The 17,958-nt window shown below is 37.8% G+C and overlaps 1 protein-coding gene and 1 long non-coding RNA gene across 5 annotated transcripts in view; both read right to left on the minus strand.

The window, feature by feature from the left end:
* Nucleotides 1–6,336, minus strand: part of LOC144002511 (uncharacterized) — a 47,736-nt gene extending 41,400 nt beyond the window's left edge. The window contains exon 1 of the long non-coding RNA XR_013278760.1: nucleotides 6,260–6,336. This is a non-coding gene — a long non-coding RNA (uncharacterized LOC144002511). The remainder of the gene's footprint in view (nucleotides 1–6,259) is intronic.
* A 9,358-nt stretch (nucleotides 6,337–15,694) lies between these two features.
* LOC144002473 (transmembrane protein 132C) overlaps nucleotides 15,695–17,958 on the minus strand; it is a 172,334-nt gene continuing 170,070 nt past the window's right edge. For all 4 annotated transcript variants that reach the window (XM_077497744.1, XM_077497745.1, XM_077497743.1 and 1 more), the window contains one exon: nucleotides 15,695–17,702. In XM_077497744.1, coding sequence (XP_077353870.1) covers nucleotides 16,635–17,702 — 1,068 coding nt within the window. In that variant the 3' untranslated portion in view covers nucleotides 15,695–16,634. The remainder of the gene's footprint in view (nucleotides 17,703–17,958) is intronic.

The raw sequence follows: 17,958 nt of genomic DNA on the forward strand, positions 1-17,958 counted from the left end.
CTTGGTCACATGACCATCTGTAGGTGTCTTGTTTAACCGCCGTTTACAAATGTTTTGGCTCTATTGTGGCTCATGTTTTACTAATGAAATGTCAGAACAGTTAAAAAGGATGACAAAGTGCTGCCTTATTGTGTTAATGATTGAATCATTCACAAATACACCACTGAACTTGAATTTTCTTGTCATTTTTTGACGTGCTTCTTCGTCCACATTTTCCAACTGATTTTAACCATTAAAACATTAACATAATTAAAAAATTGATGCAATGTGAGCTATTATTTTTCTCCTCAATTTCACATTATCCACCCAAAAAACTTCGACTCATTTCTGATGACATCTTTTGCAATGATAATTGAAAATGTTCAGTTTATTCAATTCATCTTGGGAATGATTTTCTACAATTCCCACATACCAAAAAGTCTACATTTTTCACTAATATAGTTCTACATAATTTGACAACATCATGCCATGTCATTCCGCATTTTTTCAATAATATATTGCACTTTTAACAAAAATCATCCCATGTCATTCATTCTATCACCCCCCCCGTTCAGCCTTTCAACATTCACCTACGCTTTCTCTAGAAATTGCATTTTCTAGTCAACTGCATTTTTTTCCCTAGTGCAGCAACTTCAGAAAAATACTATATTGATTTACAAAAATTGCTTGTTCATTTGCAGTTTTTTCCATCCTATCAAATATGGAATTTTTCCCATCCTGTGTGGCCCAAAAAGAGGATGTGGAAGCATATGTGGCACCTTTGGAAGAAAAGTGACATTTTCAGCTTTTTTGATAAACTTTGCTGTAAATTAAAAAACAACAACAAAAACAACACACAACCGACAGTAAGCTACTTATCAAAACCAACACTGTCACTTCAGCAATACATTATACAGACTTGTATTGGTCCTGTCACTTTGAAGAGGAATGCGTATGGTGAACAGGCATGTTTATTTGCTCCATGGACTCTCCTCAGTGACATTGTGGGTAAGGTGGAAGAGAACATCCCGACTGCACGCAGAACATCTGTTCAACGCCACTTTGCACGTGGCTGATCTTCGTGAGTCTAATTTATATCAAACATGACCACCAGCAATAACTCCACATCAACACATTCTCACCCGAAGTGCAAGTGCGCACTACATCATGTTGCTGTCAAGCCTGTCGGGATGCTGCCAGTGAATTATTCACGCTTGGGTGACCCACTGAGTTGATCATTTGAACATGTCATGCCAGGAAAAGCACAGGTATAATTGATAACAGGGATCCTGGGCTGCATCCTGTTTATGCGTGCAAGTTTCATGAAGAGCCTCCTCCAGTGAAGGCTGCTTGCTTTTTATCCACAGAGCGAAGTGCCTGTATAATTTCTAGTCTAATTTGACATGAGCTCTGCCTGAAAATATGACTTGTGATATTTTACGGAATCAAAATTGACCTAAGGAATACTATGCAAAGGAAAGTAAACATTTTGTAATAACAGTTTGTGGAGTTGTATGTTCACGATCAGAGATTGTCAAATTTTACTGGAGACATTATTACTTTACTATCGTGATATGCAAATACATAAAAAAATAAAAATTAAAAAAAAAACATTGCTAATGCATGTAAAAATTGAATTACATGATGAGAAAGCTGATGATTGATATTTTAATTGGCAAGTTAACAAAATTAGTTATAGGATCTCAAAAGACGAACATTAGCTATATAACTAAAAGAAAATAATTTTAACCAAAATTATTACAATGATTTATATACATTGATAGTAATGTAGAGCGTAAAGAAAATAAGTAACCTTGCTCTCGCAAGATGAGTTCATAAACTCATCTTGTACCTCTCCTATTGATTTCCACCGATCCGAACCACCAGACCAATCACAGAGCGCCATTGTGTTTGGGGGCGGGATATGCAACTGTGACGAAACCAGGAAGCCAGCGCCAACGCAGTTGCTAACAAACTAACCTAACATGGATGAATGGAAACTGCAATTAATTCTGTTCTTGCAGAATTACTGACTTGTTGAATGTTGAACAACGCGAGGTGCTTCGTGGTAAGATGTTCGTCCTTTCCCCCCTTTGACAAGAACGAAGACGAAATTTTTACCCGTGGCCATTGATTGGTTAAAACTAGTGTTGTTCCGATACCGATACTGGTATCGGCAGAGGTGCCGATACTGCATAAAAACAGTGGTATCGGTATCGGTGACTACTCACAAGTAACATGCCGATACCATTAATTCCAACGCTAATATAGGATTTTGGATGCAGCATCTTGTGTCTTGCTCGTGCACAACATTCACTGATATATGACATGTTCACTGCATGCTGATCTAAGATATCCTATTTGCCCTTGAATGCTCTGAACCAATGGTAGGACAGCTTTTTCATGTTGAGGAAAAAAAACCTTAAGTATCGGTATCGGCCGATACTGCAAAGCTGGGTATCGGTATCGGAAGCTACAAAACGATATCAGAACAACACTAGTTAAAACAACCGTGTGCAATGCCGCATCGTCCAATCAGCTCGAATTATTGTAAAGAATGTCCCGCCTTTCCCGAGCAAATTACTGTGGAGAGGTACCAGATGGATACTGCGGAGAACTCCCTTGGTTGAAGCGCAATATCAATCTGGGTGTTGCCAGGTTAGAAAATAAGAGGAAATGTGAAAAATGGGGAAAAAATGTTTTGAAAAAATCTGAAGTGTGTAAATGATTGTACTGTAGTTAAAAGTTAGAAAATATCGTTTTCACCATTGAAAATGTGGAAGAGAAAAGCGAGCACACAATGATAGAATTATAAGCGCTAGTGTGTTTAAAATCCAGAAAACTTCTCTGGAAGGGGCTGGGCTCAATTGTCACTTCACTGAAATAACGCAGACACAAAGATGGAAATTTGAAAGAAGCTTTGTCGTATGGCATGATTCCTTCATGAGATTGGTTCCAAGTCAGCCCTTGATCATTAAAATGCTCCAAAATGTATGGCTAAAAGTTAATCATTTTTCTTACTGGCCTTTCAAAAATGTTTACCTGAGCAGAAAGTGTCCCAATTTGCCTGCACCTTCATCGTCATCATTATGTACAGCAGTGTACACCTACCTTCCAGATGACATATTTGGGGTGGGAAAAATAAATAAATCGTATTGTCAGTGAGAAATTGTTCTATTGGCGTATTTTCCGGACTGAAGATGGAAACTGTGCAACAGTTTTGGCAGTCAGTGTGCTAAATATAGATCAAAAGTAAATTTGCCATATGTCCTTTAGAATTCAGGTATCAGGCAACATAGTTTGGACTTATATGACGCTCAGAAAGGCTACCAACACGATTAGGTGATGTAACCTTCCAATGGATCTTATAAATGTATTCATGTCTGTAAAAAAAAAATAAAAAAAATAAAATAAAAAAAGGATCAGAGAAGAAAGCTTTATTTGGAAGTCCACATGTTCGCCTCAGGCTTCCATCTGGGCACCATCTGGCACTGGTGCACCTGTCACCAGAAGTGATAGGTGCACTGTCTGGTCCGTCTTTTGGAAGACATCACTGTTGTTTTTGAGATATGCGATTTGATTGTCAGCATTACCGCGCATCTGAAATTGTGTAGGATAGGTTGCGCCGATCGCACAGCGGCGTAACGGTTGGGGGTGCGCCCAGCAGGTGGTTGACTTTCGCCTTCATCTGACAACTCGCAGATCGTCTTACTGTGGGCGCCGCGTGACAGTATCAAACGGTACCACCCTGGGTTCAATGGCGGTGAGATGTAATTGCATAGTGTTGCATTGGAAATGGGAGGAGGACGGCGAGGGACGAGAGTTTGAGAAACTGCTGTTATGATTCAACGGAGGCGATTTTGGTGGTGTGCTCATTTGGTGATAAAGATAATTTGGTTTGAAAATGGCCACGAATCACTTTCCAAACTATTTTGATGACGAACACCTGACTGGACTGTTTTTTTATTTTTCTCAACTGTGGGTGGTACAAACATGGAGCAACCTCTCCAAAAGGCTTATGGAGAAGAAGCTACTCGTTTCTAGTGGCACAAACACTTTAAACACCGCCAACCATCCAGGAATTAACCAGCGATTTCAAATGGATTCTTTTCTCCGTGTTTGTGCCACTTCAAGTTGGGCGACAAAGCGTGACAGCGGCGGAAAAGCTCGAAAAACAAATGCAGCGAAACACTCTGACCTAAGCAGTTTGCCAATTAGGTTTCCGCCATGAGCAATAAGCATGGCCGCGACCGTTTCATTTCTTTATTGTCACGCTTGAAATTTTGGGATCATTTGGCCAGCTGCTCAGAAACAGATGCCGATTATGAATTATATTTGGCACTTCAGTTTACAAGCTTTATTACCCTTGGTTAAAGCAACAGCTCCTCTGATTTTTGTTGATATTCCCGTACGGGAATGACAGTAGCTTATCTGGAAGGACTTCAGCTTTAAAACAACAAACATGTCAAAAATAAATGAATAAAAACATCATGTTTAATTGCAGTCATTTTACACTTGACAGTTTTGCACTGACAGCTTTTTTTTCCTGTCTAACACAAATGTCTGAATATTTACAACACATTCCAACAACCATTAATTGTCTCCCCCCCAGTCATCCTGTCAATGTGAAAAGCACATCAGTTTTGCAAGCACACGCGGGTATGTTCAGTCCTACAATTCTTGGCAAATCCTATGATGTATTCATAAATATTTCTTCCTCCATCTGTTCATTTCCAATCACCAAGAGCTTGATTTGTTCAACTAATAGACTCTCACAGGGAGCCGCCTCAGCTTGTCTGCCTGTGACAGTTTTCAACAAGCAGATGCTATCTGTCATGTAATTTTATTTTAACACTTTTGCCAGCACTCCAAAAATATTTTTTATTATTTTTTTTACTAATAGCACAACAGTGTTCTAGCATGTTTTTATTTATTTAAATTTATTTATATATTTATTTATGTATTTTTTTATTTAGATGCCTGTCATGAAGATAACAAGATAACGAGTTGAATTACTTGCGGTTACATAACCTTCAGTATCATGTTGCATATAGTTATACTGCTATGTATTAAATATTCTTACAGTCATACCTGTATCAGTTAAATTGAACCACTGTGGTCTTTTCATAAGTCCTAAAATAAAAAAAATAAAAAATTAAAAAAAATTAAAAATTTAGAGGAACACTTTGAAAATTCAATATGCCCAACATTCAATTAAGCAATATATATATATATATATATATATATATATATATATATATATATATATATATATATATATATATATATATATATATATATAAATAATTATGCTGAAAATAATGGCTTCTGATGACCTAGAAAACATTCAAGCCTATTAAGTAGGGATGTAACGATATCCAAACATCATGATACGATGTTATCACGATATGAAGGTCATGATACGATAATTGTCACGATATTGTGGGGGCGTTGGCGATATTTAAAAAAAGATCACAATATTGTAAAAAAAAAGAAAAAAAAAAGAAAAAAAAAGTTCATTCTAAAAACAAAACAAAAACAAAACACAATATTGTGCTTTTGTACATAATAGCAATGCATATAAACCACCTTACAATCTCGAATAATATTGAGGCACTTACTTGGTAATGCAAGCACACATTGATTGCTTCACAAGCAAATTAGGTTCCCCTTCATCTGACAAGTAGCAGATTTTAAACGTAGAAGGCCAAAACATCCCTAATGAAAATTAAATAGCACTAATAAACTAGCCACTAGAGGGTGCTAGAACTGCACAAATGGAAATCAACCTAACTTTTTTAACAAATGTGTTCCTTTTAAATATTGTGAACATGACGACGATATTGTGGCAGTTTCAATGTCACGATATTGCCCTTATCGTGACATCCCTACTATTAAGTATATAATATGAAAAGCTTGACGTCGCCAAATGTCCGAAAACCCTGATCGATCATCACGAAAATTCATGTACACCTCTATTCATACGTACTTCAACAACTGAAAATATTACAACTATTACCCCAACATTTTGGATTTCAATGACGTTATTAATCCTTTTCCTCGTCATGCATCTCACTGTTTAAGATTAACTGCAAGACATCTGTAATTGGAATTCAACGGCTGAACTGAAGTAATGTTATAAACGAGACCGTGACAAGCAGCTAACTTAGCTAGTCGTCAGCTAGCTAGCTGGCGCAAATAAAGGCAGAAGCTAACGTAGCAGTCTATATTTTTGTTCAGTGCTCCTCTTTGTCAAAAGGAACAAACAGATGAGACTCACATCAAAGTGCTTTGTCCACAAAAAGTTGGTCAATATTGGCTCCAGCTCGACTACTTCTTGAATTTAATACCACTCCTTTGTTTCCTGTCCTTCATGAGTGGACCAACTGATTAATCCAGGTGTGTCTGGACATCGTCGTTGTGGATACTGAAATCAGGCACACCTGGATTAATCAGCTTTTCCAATCATGAAAGACAGGAAATGAAGGAGTGGTATTGAGTTCAGGAAGTAATGGGTATATGCAAAGAGCCCGTTGAGAGTTGCTTGAGAGAATTACAAACAGGAAGTAGAAAACTCACCAATACAACAACAGAAGTAAACACTGTTGAATAGAACCAGTTTTTCTCAGTCATCCACTTGACTACTGGTATCTTCTAATAATCCACGTACATAACAGTAACATAATATCAGGGGTGAAAGTGGTTAGAATTTCTTGCCAGAACTCCCTGACTGACAGAATTTTGTTTTGTTTTTGAGTTTGATTCCTCCTCAAACCACTGACATTAAAAACAAACAAGCAAACAAAAAAAACAAACAAACAAACCTCCTTTTGGTGCAATTACACACAATAAAACACAACAGGTCTTCCACATGTATTAGGTTACTGCATTATACTTATACTGTAACATGACTGTAAGAAGGCATACATGAAAATGTTATTTTTTTTTCACTTATGTGCAAAATAACAGGAAAAATAAAAAAAAATAAAACACCAGTAACTCCAAGTTCCATCTCCTAATAATATTTTCCCTATTCTCTCACATCTAAATGCAAAAGCTCAATTTGCACTCCTTTAGAACATAACATTACTTGAAGGATATAAATAAGTTACATAACTCAACAAAAATAAGTCCAAATGACTTTATACATTGTGCACAGTGAAATAGAATATACTTTGAAGATAACGTAAACATTGACTTTTTTTTTTTTAAATTTCTTGGACACCCAGTTGCTTCACTTTATGACAGGAAGTGCAGCTTGGATAGACTATTATTATTATTATTATTATTATTATTATATTTGCCTGAATTGTTCCCCACGCGACGCAGACAGTAGGGCTAGCAGCACCGTCTGTACTTGTATGTGGTTGGGAGGGTCCTGCTGTCTCTTCTCGCACCTGCTGTGAGTCTGGGTTACCTAAATTCTTTCATCATCCCTGGGTGGCGTTCAACAAACTTGATTTGCATCAGCGTCTTCATGAGCGTGGTGGTAATTGGTTTGCAGCGCACGCACGAATGCACACAACGACGTGACGTCACTCTAATACAGTACACGAAGACGGAGCCGCGGTGGACTATATTTTCAGTATATATATATATATATATATATATATATATATATATATATATATATATATATATATATATATATATATATATATATATATATACACAAATAAAGCCACAGTGGACAGAACTCAGTGCAATACGAATAAATAAAATAATAAATAGACCCTTCCAGTGTGACGTCACGTTGAAGTGCGCCCCTAGCGGTGCGGATCAGGGCGTCAATGCGAGTGAATTAGAAAACAATCAGTGTGAGCTAGACAACAGGTGAACTTGTGCACGGCCGACGGATGCGCTAATATCTCAAACGGAGATGAGATCATTCTTTCGGCTGCTGGCAGCGATTCTCAACCAGACAGAAGACAGCGAGAAGTGAAAGATGAGCAAGATAGCTAGCGCGACTGCGGGCAAAACTACGACACAACTGCACTTTCACCCCTGCATATTATTATTTTATCCCCCGCATCACACTATGTGTTGAAAATCGTCCATCAACAAGTTAGCTAATTCTTTGAAATTAGGCCTAGCGTACATGGCCTACCAATAAGCTTTTATACACACACATAAAAAAAACAAACAAAAAAACTGCAGTGTTACTCTAATGTTAAATTATTTAATACATATAGGACATTAGTAACTCTGACTACTGGTTGATTAATTAATGCTAATAGATAAACGCCAATAAATGAAAGATTTATCACTTTGCCATCAAGGAAGGATTTATGTAAGTCTCCATGAATATGCATACAGCACAATATATTCACACCATACCTGCTGTCAATCATAAGCTCCAGGTAATCACGACAGTTAGGAAAAAATATGTACGAGGAAAGTATGATCATACACACAAGCATTTCATATAATTGTATGTTTCTTCTCTTATACTTCTGTATAGTGTGCTTATGTTCACATCTGCGTGTGTGAAATGCAACATTTACTGTCGGAAACCAACCTGAGATGCACTGGCACTCCGCGGAGGTAAGGATGAGAACGATTTTTTCTCCCCCTTCCGTAATTGGTCTTATTTTGTCCCCAAATGCTGGTTTCCTTGTCTGGTGTGTGAAGGAGGCTTGCGTTACGCTGGCAGACAGATGGTTTGAAGCACATTTCGTTTGGTGTCTGGAAGGAAACAAACAAACCTCCCTGCTGAGAACGCTCTTGGCTTAAAAAACAAACAAAAAAAAACCCAGAAAGAAAGAAAGTTTTTACAGTAAATGTAACTTTAGTAGCATAGTGTGAAGAATCAAGAGGCTTAGATACTGCATTTTTTTTATGTTATCGCTAGGAATGGGCATAACATCTGGGTCCGCTAATTAATCACTGCGAGTTGAGAATTCGCTTCTTGATGAATTGAATCTTAAATGGAAAGTCAAGTTAAAAACATATTGTTTCACAATTGACATGTTTATCTGGGTTTGGTCATGTGATGGTCATTACCTGAGCCTTTATGATGTCATTTTTAGTCGTCAGTAAGTAGCGAAATGGCTGCCCCCTGAGATGGATTAAAAACAGGCGGATTTTGCTGCTTAATTCATATTCCACAAATTTAACATTAAGGAATACCGTATTAAGACAAGTGGGGTGCATATAACAGTATTGCAAAGACAATTTTCTATTGAAATACTCCCTGGTTTATAGATTTAATTCAGCGTTTTCTTGGTGTACCACTAGAGGGAGCCTGGGTGCCACCAGTGGTGCTCGTGCCACACTTTCAGACACACTGCCGTCGACTTGTCCCCGGATAAATGTAAACCTGGCACATGTTAGGCAACTCTTCATTACTTGCAGGGGATTCATTAGTCCAACAGATGCCACTGTTTTTCTTTCTCTCTAATGCACATTTTATATTTAATATAGATCAATCATTCAGCTGTGAAATTGAGGCAACTGAATAAACTCACATAGATACCATCCATCTTTATAACACTCATTAATGACAAAAGGAACCCCAAAATGCAGTTGTTGTCATGTAACACTCTATTTGCCTTTCAATAAACTTCACGGTTCCTATCGTACATCGGATTTGTTAGAGAGGGGGAGGGAGGTAAAAGGTCCTTGACATAATGCAAAAGACCGCAAACGAATGTTTAATGGCAGAGTGAGAACTAACAAGCACGCTGCCACCATTAAGATAAAGGAGTTAATATATCCACCAACATACAAATCACACACATGCAAAAATGTTTAAACTTAAGAGTCGTAAACACCAGCAGGATTGTCTTCAAGAAACAATCAGTGAGTGTATGAAATGTAGAAAGCAAGAATGCAAACGAGGGTGTTTTAGTGATTGGCGCAAAAGGCATCCGGTGCCATGAAAAATACAATGTCCTCCCTCTCAATTTAGTGCTAATGTTGCTTGTCACCTCTCATAGACAGCCTATAATTTGATAAATCAATAAGGCAACATCAAGATGAGCAGACTTGACATTTTGAAGGGAAGGGACACCCACCATCTGATCAATTTGAAACGGGACATTAAACACGGAGCCTCTTTTCTCACGAGCATGCTGTAAGAATTGGCAAAAGTATTGGGACATGGACACATCTAACTGAGGTCATTGTTTGTCATAATACAAGCATGACAAATTTGTATTCAGACAAGTTTCCTGACCACCCCTGGCTGGTTTGTTGTCTATATTATAATAAGTGGATTAATGGGCTGATCTCTCTCTAAATTGTGGGTAAAATGGAGGAAAATTTAAAAACTAAATGGCACCGAATCGGCCCCAAAAGATGCCAGCCCACCAGGCGTCTGCCCTGTATGCCAGCTGGCCAGTCCAGCCCTGGATACAGCTCGGAAAGGAATTGGAAAGTTTTATTTATTTATTTATTTATTTGCATATTGCATTTAATTGCATTTATTCTATATCATTTATTTATTACTTCTCCTCTTGAAAAGACTATTATTATTATTATTATTATTATTATTATTATTATTATTATTATTTTAAAGATTTTTTCCAGGTTATAGGTCAATTTAATGGTAAAAAATATTTAGAAATTTATCTTGGACTAAGTTTATTTATTTATTTATTTACTTATTATTATTATTATTATTATTATTATTATTATTTTAAAGATTTTTTTCAGGTTATAGGTCAATTTAATGGTAAAAAATATTTAGAAACTTATCTTGGACAAAGCTTATTTATTTTGTTATTTTTTTATTTACTTACTTATTATTAATTATTATTATTATTATCATTATTATTATTATTATTTTAAAGATTTGTTTACAGGTTATAGGTCAATTTAATGGTAAAAAAATATTTGGAAATTTATCTTGGACAAAGTGTATTTATTTATTTATTTATTTATATATGTATACTCTGTCATTCTTTAACTTTTGGGGCTTTTGCCCGAATTTGAAAGTGATGAATTAAACTGATAAAAATGTGCAATTAAGGTGCATATAGCTAACTAACAATACTCCACAGATTTGAGGAAATATGCAAATATGGCAGTATATTTTCTCTGGTTTGTTTAAGTTGCAACAAATCGCTGCAATGTATGACATGGAACTGTGATAACTAGATACAGGAATACTTGACAAAAACAAAAACAAAAAAACTGATACATCTCACAATTCAATGAAATGCAGATTCTGTCATTTTGTAGCTCTTCCGTCGCAGGAACACAAATTCGACTTGTTTGCGAAGAAATCCTTTTGTTCGGAAAACAAAAAGTTCAAATATTTTCTCCCCTCAAGAGGCATCTTCCCGTTGGCATTGTTTATCCTTATCATTTCTACAGGCGGGAAAAAGACAGGCCAATAATTTCTGATCCGCAACTCCAAACGCAAACGCACGCTACCGCCTACTTAACAGAAAGAAATGTTGTCCTTGCAATATTTTGTGTAGGAAGCAGAAATTTCACCTTAAAGGGGATATTAAGTTTGTTTGCATACAAATACTGAAATTGGGCCAAAAGGTAAGCAGAGATACAAACATCACTTCATACTAAAGGTGGAGCCCTGAAGCATAAATACAAAGTCAATAAAACATATCCTATTGCTGCTTGAGTTTACTGAGGAAAGCTTACAGAAGCAAATAATTAAAACGTTATAACATTTAGCTTTGACACTAGATGACATTTTTGTCTGGTCAAAACACAATTCCTTGCAAAAAGTCTCATGAAGAAAAAAAATGTGATGAGGAAGATTATTGAACTGATAACTCTGTCGGACCAATTTACATGCGGTAATTAAAACTTATCTATAATTAACAGACTATTTGCACAAACGGAGACTACAGAGAAATTCTGGTTTAATTTAAAAAATACCCCCCCCCCACACACACACACAGCCATGCACACCCCCACACATCTGGCGCCAGTATGAGAGAATAGAAAACAGTAACATAATAAAATGGCATTTAAGATTTCATTTATAAGTATGTTTCTTTTTTATGTTTCTTTCAAGCTTAATGGCAGTATCTATCCATCTTATCTTTTAGTTTTTTTGGAACAAAATCTGAGCAGACTGACTGAAACTGGTGTAAAAACAACAGAGGAAAAAAAAAGTACAACTTATAAAGCACTGTGAATTTATTGCTTCCTCAAAATAACTAAAAAATACAGCCATTAATAGCTCATCCACTGGCAACAAAGGCGAGTGCACCGCTATGTGACAATTTACCAGTAATAGAAATACTCAATGCACCATTTCGTACACCTTACACAATCTAATTACATCTAATACAAGAGCTGCTTTAGGTAACATAAATAAAATAACATAAACATGGCTCAGTATTAGCGTTGTCAAAGTGAAAGTGTTAACTAATTAATCACAATTCAATATTGCATTAATTATACATTAATGCAGATTAATCACATTATTAATTTTGATTCATTACGTTAAAGGTAGCACAGGTTGCGTTTGAGCAATAAACAGCTACATGCATTAAAGTAAAACATTTAATAAATGTTTACATTTGACATTCAGAATATTCATGTCAAACTATTGGGGTATTTTTTTTTCATTTTAAATTACGCAAGTAATTAACTGATTAGGAAAAAGAGGAGGAGCGTGTGCAACAGATATATTTTTTTCTAAGAGGTCATAATATTAACTCATTCACGCCCAGTCATTCCCCTTCGCTCCCGGCTGTTTTACTAGATTTTGACTGATTTTGCCAGGCCCACAGAATATTGTGTTCTATTGCTATATAAACATGGAAAAGAAAGAAAGAAAGAAAGATTAAAGTCTCTTCTTTCATCAGGAAAAAAAATGTTTCTGTTTCCGTTTTGCAGCAATTAGCATTAGAATATACCTAAGTATCATCATTATTCACAAATCTATTTAGAATTGTGAGTAAATGAGCTTTTTTTTCAACATGGTCCTGGTTGATCTCCTTTGGTCTGCTGCCACCTGCTGGCCGTTACAGTGTAAGAACATTTCTTCAACCATTCTTTGCAGTTGAGAGGCTGCATCAAAGCCTTCTGTATGCTCTAGCATTAAAAAAAAACGTATAAATACGTCTTTGGGACACTTAAAACATTTAAAATCGAACGTATTTATACGTTTTTGGGAGCAAATGATTTAAAATGATGGACAAATTTCCACATTACAGGTGCTCTTTTAATTTGGCGGGCAAAAAAAAAAAGGAATCGATCATTTGAAAGCTCTGCTTAGTATGAAAGATAAGCATATTTGTGTATTATAAGTCTCATTCCTAAACTTTCCCCTTGTTTAAATACAAAACTCCATTCAAAGCAATAATTTCAGCCTGGTCTTGTCAGTGTGACATTGTGCCGTAATACCCAGACACACAAGTCCTCATTATTATTACACACAAAGGGGGGCCAGAATACACATCATTACCCCCCTGGCCTCCCAAAGGACACTGGAAAAAACAGAAATAAAAACAAAAATATCATCAGAGATAATGTAAGCAGAAGAGATGAGAAGTGGCTCTCAGTGTGAGTTGGTGGAGTGCAGGAACATGTTTGGGAACAAATCTACGAGGAGCTGGGGCACCACGAGTGCAGCTAAAAATGACTTTTGTTTCCCTTAATGAACAACGACTGTTATAGAATTACAGTCCATGCCACTGTTGTTAACTCTGGCGCTCCTCTCTTGACTCGGAGAGACGAAGAAAATAGCAGTAATGCACTTCTGCTGCCTCACGGTGAAGCGTGTAGTTCGTTTGGAGAGTCCACTTAAATGACAACACACGCTTCCTTGTCCAATGGGTTAAGGAGTGTTGGTATAGCAACAGCAGGGAAATCAGTGGAACAGGTAGATAACAGTGTGCCGATGGTTTGTACCGGTGACGGCCGTCTGATTCATTATAACTGATGAGTTGTCAGCGTGTCGACTACCTGCCAGTTTGGTGATGTAGGCCTGAGCACGAGTCGAGGAAGGTTAACACTGGAAGGAAACTAATGCAAGGGGGATGTTTCAGACAGGAACATTGAGACAGCAGTTTAGGATGGGGATGTCTTTGCAACTGGGACAGAATTTTGAGTTCAGCAGACAGGTTGGGATCAAGAGTTGCCAAAGTATTATTTTTTTTTTTCTGTAATACTCTCGAACTAAGTTGCAAGCAAAGTGAACCCTTTATGTGTCAAAACAAGTGGAACAAAAATACTGCAGCCTGATCTTGACAGCAATCAAGGAATTTTCCATATAGTGATGCAAAGAACTAAGCAATAATATTTATAGTTATATCATTAATCTAACGGCTACAACGTTCCAACAATGTAAATCTGACCGCTAACTAATACTTACTAGTTGGTAGCTAGGGATGTAACGATATGCAAACATCACTATACGATAATTATCACGATATTGTGTGTGGGGGGTTGGCGATAGTTAAAAAAGATCACAATATTGTAAAAAAAAAAAAAAAAAAAAAAACCCACAATATTGTGCTTTTGCATATAACAGCAATGCATATAAACCACCTACAATCTCTAATAATATTGAGGCACTTACTTGCTAATGCAAGCACACATTGATCGCTTCCCAACAAATTAGGTTCACCTTCATCTGACAATTAGCATAGATTTTACACATAGAAGGCCAAAACATCCCTAATGAAAATTAAATTGCACTAATAAACCAGAGGGTGCTAGAACTGCACAATTGGAAATCAACCTGACTTTTTTTTAACAGATGTGTTCCTTTTAAATATTGTGAACATGACAACAACGATGTTGGGGCAGTTTTAATATCAAGATATTGCCTTTATCGTTATATCCGTACTCGTAGCATGGAGCAATAGTAGCCACTTCATATACTGTAATTGTGTGTGAAGTTGTTTTTCATAAAAAAGATGACAGGAAATTTTATGTGAAATAATTTTAGACCCGCAATGTTCAACATTATCTGCTGACAAAAGTATACAAGGCTAAAATGATTGTCCTGAAGAAAAATAGACAAAAAGTTGACAATTCTTGTTGACTAAAACTAGACAAAGATGAATCAAATTATGTATTCTTGGACTAAAATAAATAACAAAATGCTAGATTTATAGTCAACTAAAATGTTTGTTCATTCCTCGGGTTCACTTCAGCTCAATGATACACGACTCGTATGTTCCATAATAAAAGGGGGCAAGGTGAGTTGCATGGGAAATGCCACATTAACATGTAATAAGAAAGACGTCTCTAATTAGTTTGCCCTTTGAGAAAGAAAAACGTCTATAAAAGTCAGCAAAGAGACTACTTGTCTGTAAAGGTTCCAAGAGTTTCAAGCGCTTGAGCAGCACTTTGTGCTCATACTTGGGTTAGATTATGGTAAACTTGATATTTTCAAATATTGGTTCATGGCGGTTATGAGGTTCGACTTCATTCCAACCTTCCACTTTAAAAGTCGGCAATGTTAGCCCTCGCACAATATTCAGCATTTTCACAGTTTAACAATATTATTTAGCATTGTATTTTACTGTAATGGTTCATACAGTTAGTGCGACCAGAATTTCAAAACTGGACAGTTTTTTTGATGACTCGTATAACTTCATATTTCTTGGCAAACATTATTGTAAACAAACCAAAATAAAAGCGGTCAGACTGATAAATTATAGATAGGCCAATGAATCACACATCAGCGTGACGGAGAGGAGTCACCTTCAGACACGATTCATTTAGGAAGGACGAGCTTGACACATGCTTGACAAGATGAGTGACGAGGCCACATTTCACAGTTAGTGATTGTTTGTTTATTCGCTGTCATGACTGTTTTTCAGGAATCCAAAATGTCACATACAGTTCTTTAAGTGTGTAACTCGGGCCATACAGATGGTACACCGGACTGATTTATTATTATAAATAAGATATTGTCTATGATAGTAAATCATAATCGGTTTATTCTATTAAATGAGTCAAATTAGTTGACTTCAAATGAGTGAAGCAACAGATTCAAAAGGGGAATCGGTATATAAAGGAGAGTAGAACACAGGTTTTTTTTTGTTTTTTTTGTTTTTTTACAATGTTTGACTGCAATATGACTGTACTGACATGTCCCAAGGGCTATTCCTTATCTACACACGGTCATTCCAGGTACCAGATCCAACACACATTCCTCCTTCACGCCATGCATTGACCTGGTTTCTGGAGACAAAGCAAAAACCGAAGAAAACATATTCATACAAATTCTTACTGTACATAGAATACCGCTAAATAAAACTTTTGCATTTATATAGGTAGAAAATTTCAATAATCTATAATTGCCGATTTGCAGTACAGGGCATACAGCAACTCTGCAAAAGCAAGCAGAACACAAACAATACAATGAAAAGATGATGATATCAAAAGAAAACAAAGCAAAGTACAGGACGCACAGAATATGAAACGGAACCGCAATTAAATACAAAGAACAAACATTTAAGATAAGCAAGAATATCAAGTTCACATTTTGTCTTTTGTGGTGGCGCTGTGGCGAATAATTTATCGTGGTCAGTCGCTCTTCCTTTTCTCGGGGCTGTCACAGGTCCAAAGTTGCAGCCACAGTGCGTGAGTGAGATACGGTGAAACACGAGAGCCAACGTCTGGTTGCTTCATCAACTTCTGTCCTTCAACTTCCCCGTCTTCATTCTGAAGGCATTCAGGTGAGTTTCACTTAAGTTCACTGAATCACCGACCGGCTTCTAAACAATGTTCTTGATAGCGTTCTCATTCAACTTTTCCATGTAGTTCCTAAGATCCTTCGAGTCCCCGAGCTCAATGTCCGGACAAACCCACTTGATCTCGCTGGTTTGCATTAACGCTAATGGGCTCAGGACGGGACATCCATTACTGGATTTGATGTTGGAAAAAGTGGTGAATTTCACTCGCTTTCTCTTGGTTGTCGGGGAGTTAAGCGACTCACTTCTGGGATCTCGACATCCTCCCGTGCTGGTATTCCCATGCTGTGCGCCTCCGTTGAGCAGTTGGCTACCTTCCTCGGGGGTGGCGCCCAGCTCGTCCAGTTGCTGTTGCTGCAGGCATAGCCCCTCCTCTTGGCCCAACCAAACCCAGTCATGGGAATGGGGCATGGTCTCCGTGGCCTCCAGAGACAGGTGCTTACTTCGGTACTTGTACGTGTAAGAGATGCAGTTGATGAGGAATACGAGGATGGCCAGGCAGAAGACCCCCAACAGGGCGTACATCCCGATCTCCAGGTCAGTCATGGCCCTTCGGGTCGGCAGATCGTCGTCAGTGCTGCGACTACGCGGGTGCTCAACCTGGTCCGGATAGTCGGAGAATTCACTTTGGATTTTTTTCCCAGTGTCTGCCGACAGGCGCCCGCCGTTGACCCTCGCCGGGACGTGACCCCTGATGGTAGTAGCTCCACGGTTAATTAGCCCAGTTTCCATATCAGAGATGGATCCGCCATAATAAGGCGTGTTGGGCCGTGTACGCCGCTCTCCCGAATGTTTAGACAGCTCCTCGGGTCCGCCAAACCTCACCTGTACGTTGGCCATCCCAGTGGCCAAATTGGGGCGCCTCTTTCCATTCTGGCACATCTCGGACATGCTCATTTCAATGCGCACAAGCAAGCCTTGACCTTCGCCCTTGGCCACGATCACCGGCCAACTCCAAGCCGCATTGCGCTGCACCGTCACCACCCGCTCGTCCAGCGAGGTGGCTGTCAGGGTGAAGTGGGCTGGGTTGTAATTCTCGAGTGGAGTCATGGAGCCATCGCTAAACTGCAGCCAGGCACTGATGAAGGACTCCTAGGGAAATAACGGAGGGATTTTTAGTTTTGTTACAAATGTACCCTTTTGACTACACATGTAAACACATAATCCAACAATCGTCTATGCCACATATTTGTACACTTTGCATGGCATGGCTCAGTGGTCGTCTCACACCCCAGAAGTCGTGGGTTCGATCCCATGCCATTGTGACCACGTCGAAGTATCCTTGAGCAAGGTACTGAACCCCCAGTTGCTTATTATGCTGTTTCATCAGTAGGTGAATGTGTAGTCA

Source organism: Festucalex cinctus, chromosome 15 (assembly GCF_051991245.1).
Source record: "Festucalex cinctus isolate MCC-2025b chromosome 15, RoL_Fcin_1.0, whole genome shotgun sequence".
Taxonomy (NCBI): Eukaryota; Metazoa; Chordata; class Actinopteri; order Syngnathiformes; family Syngnathidae; genus Festucalex; species Festucalex cinctus.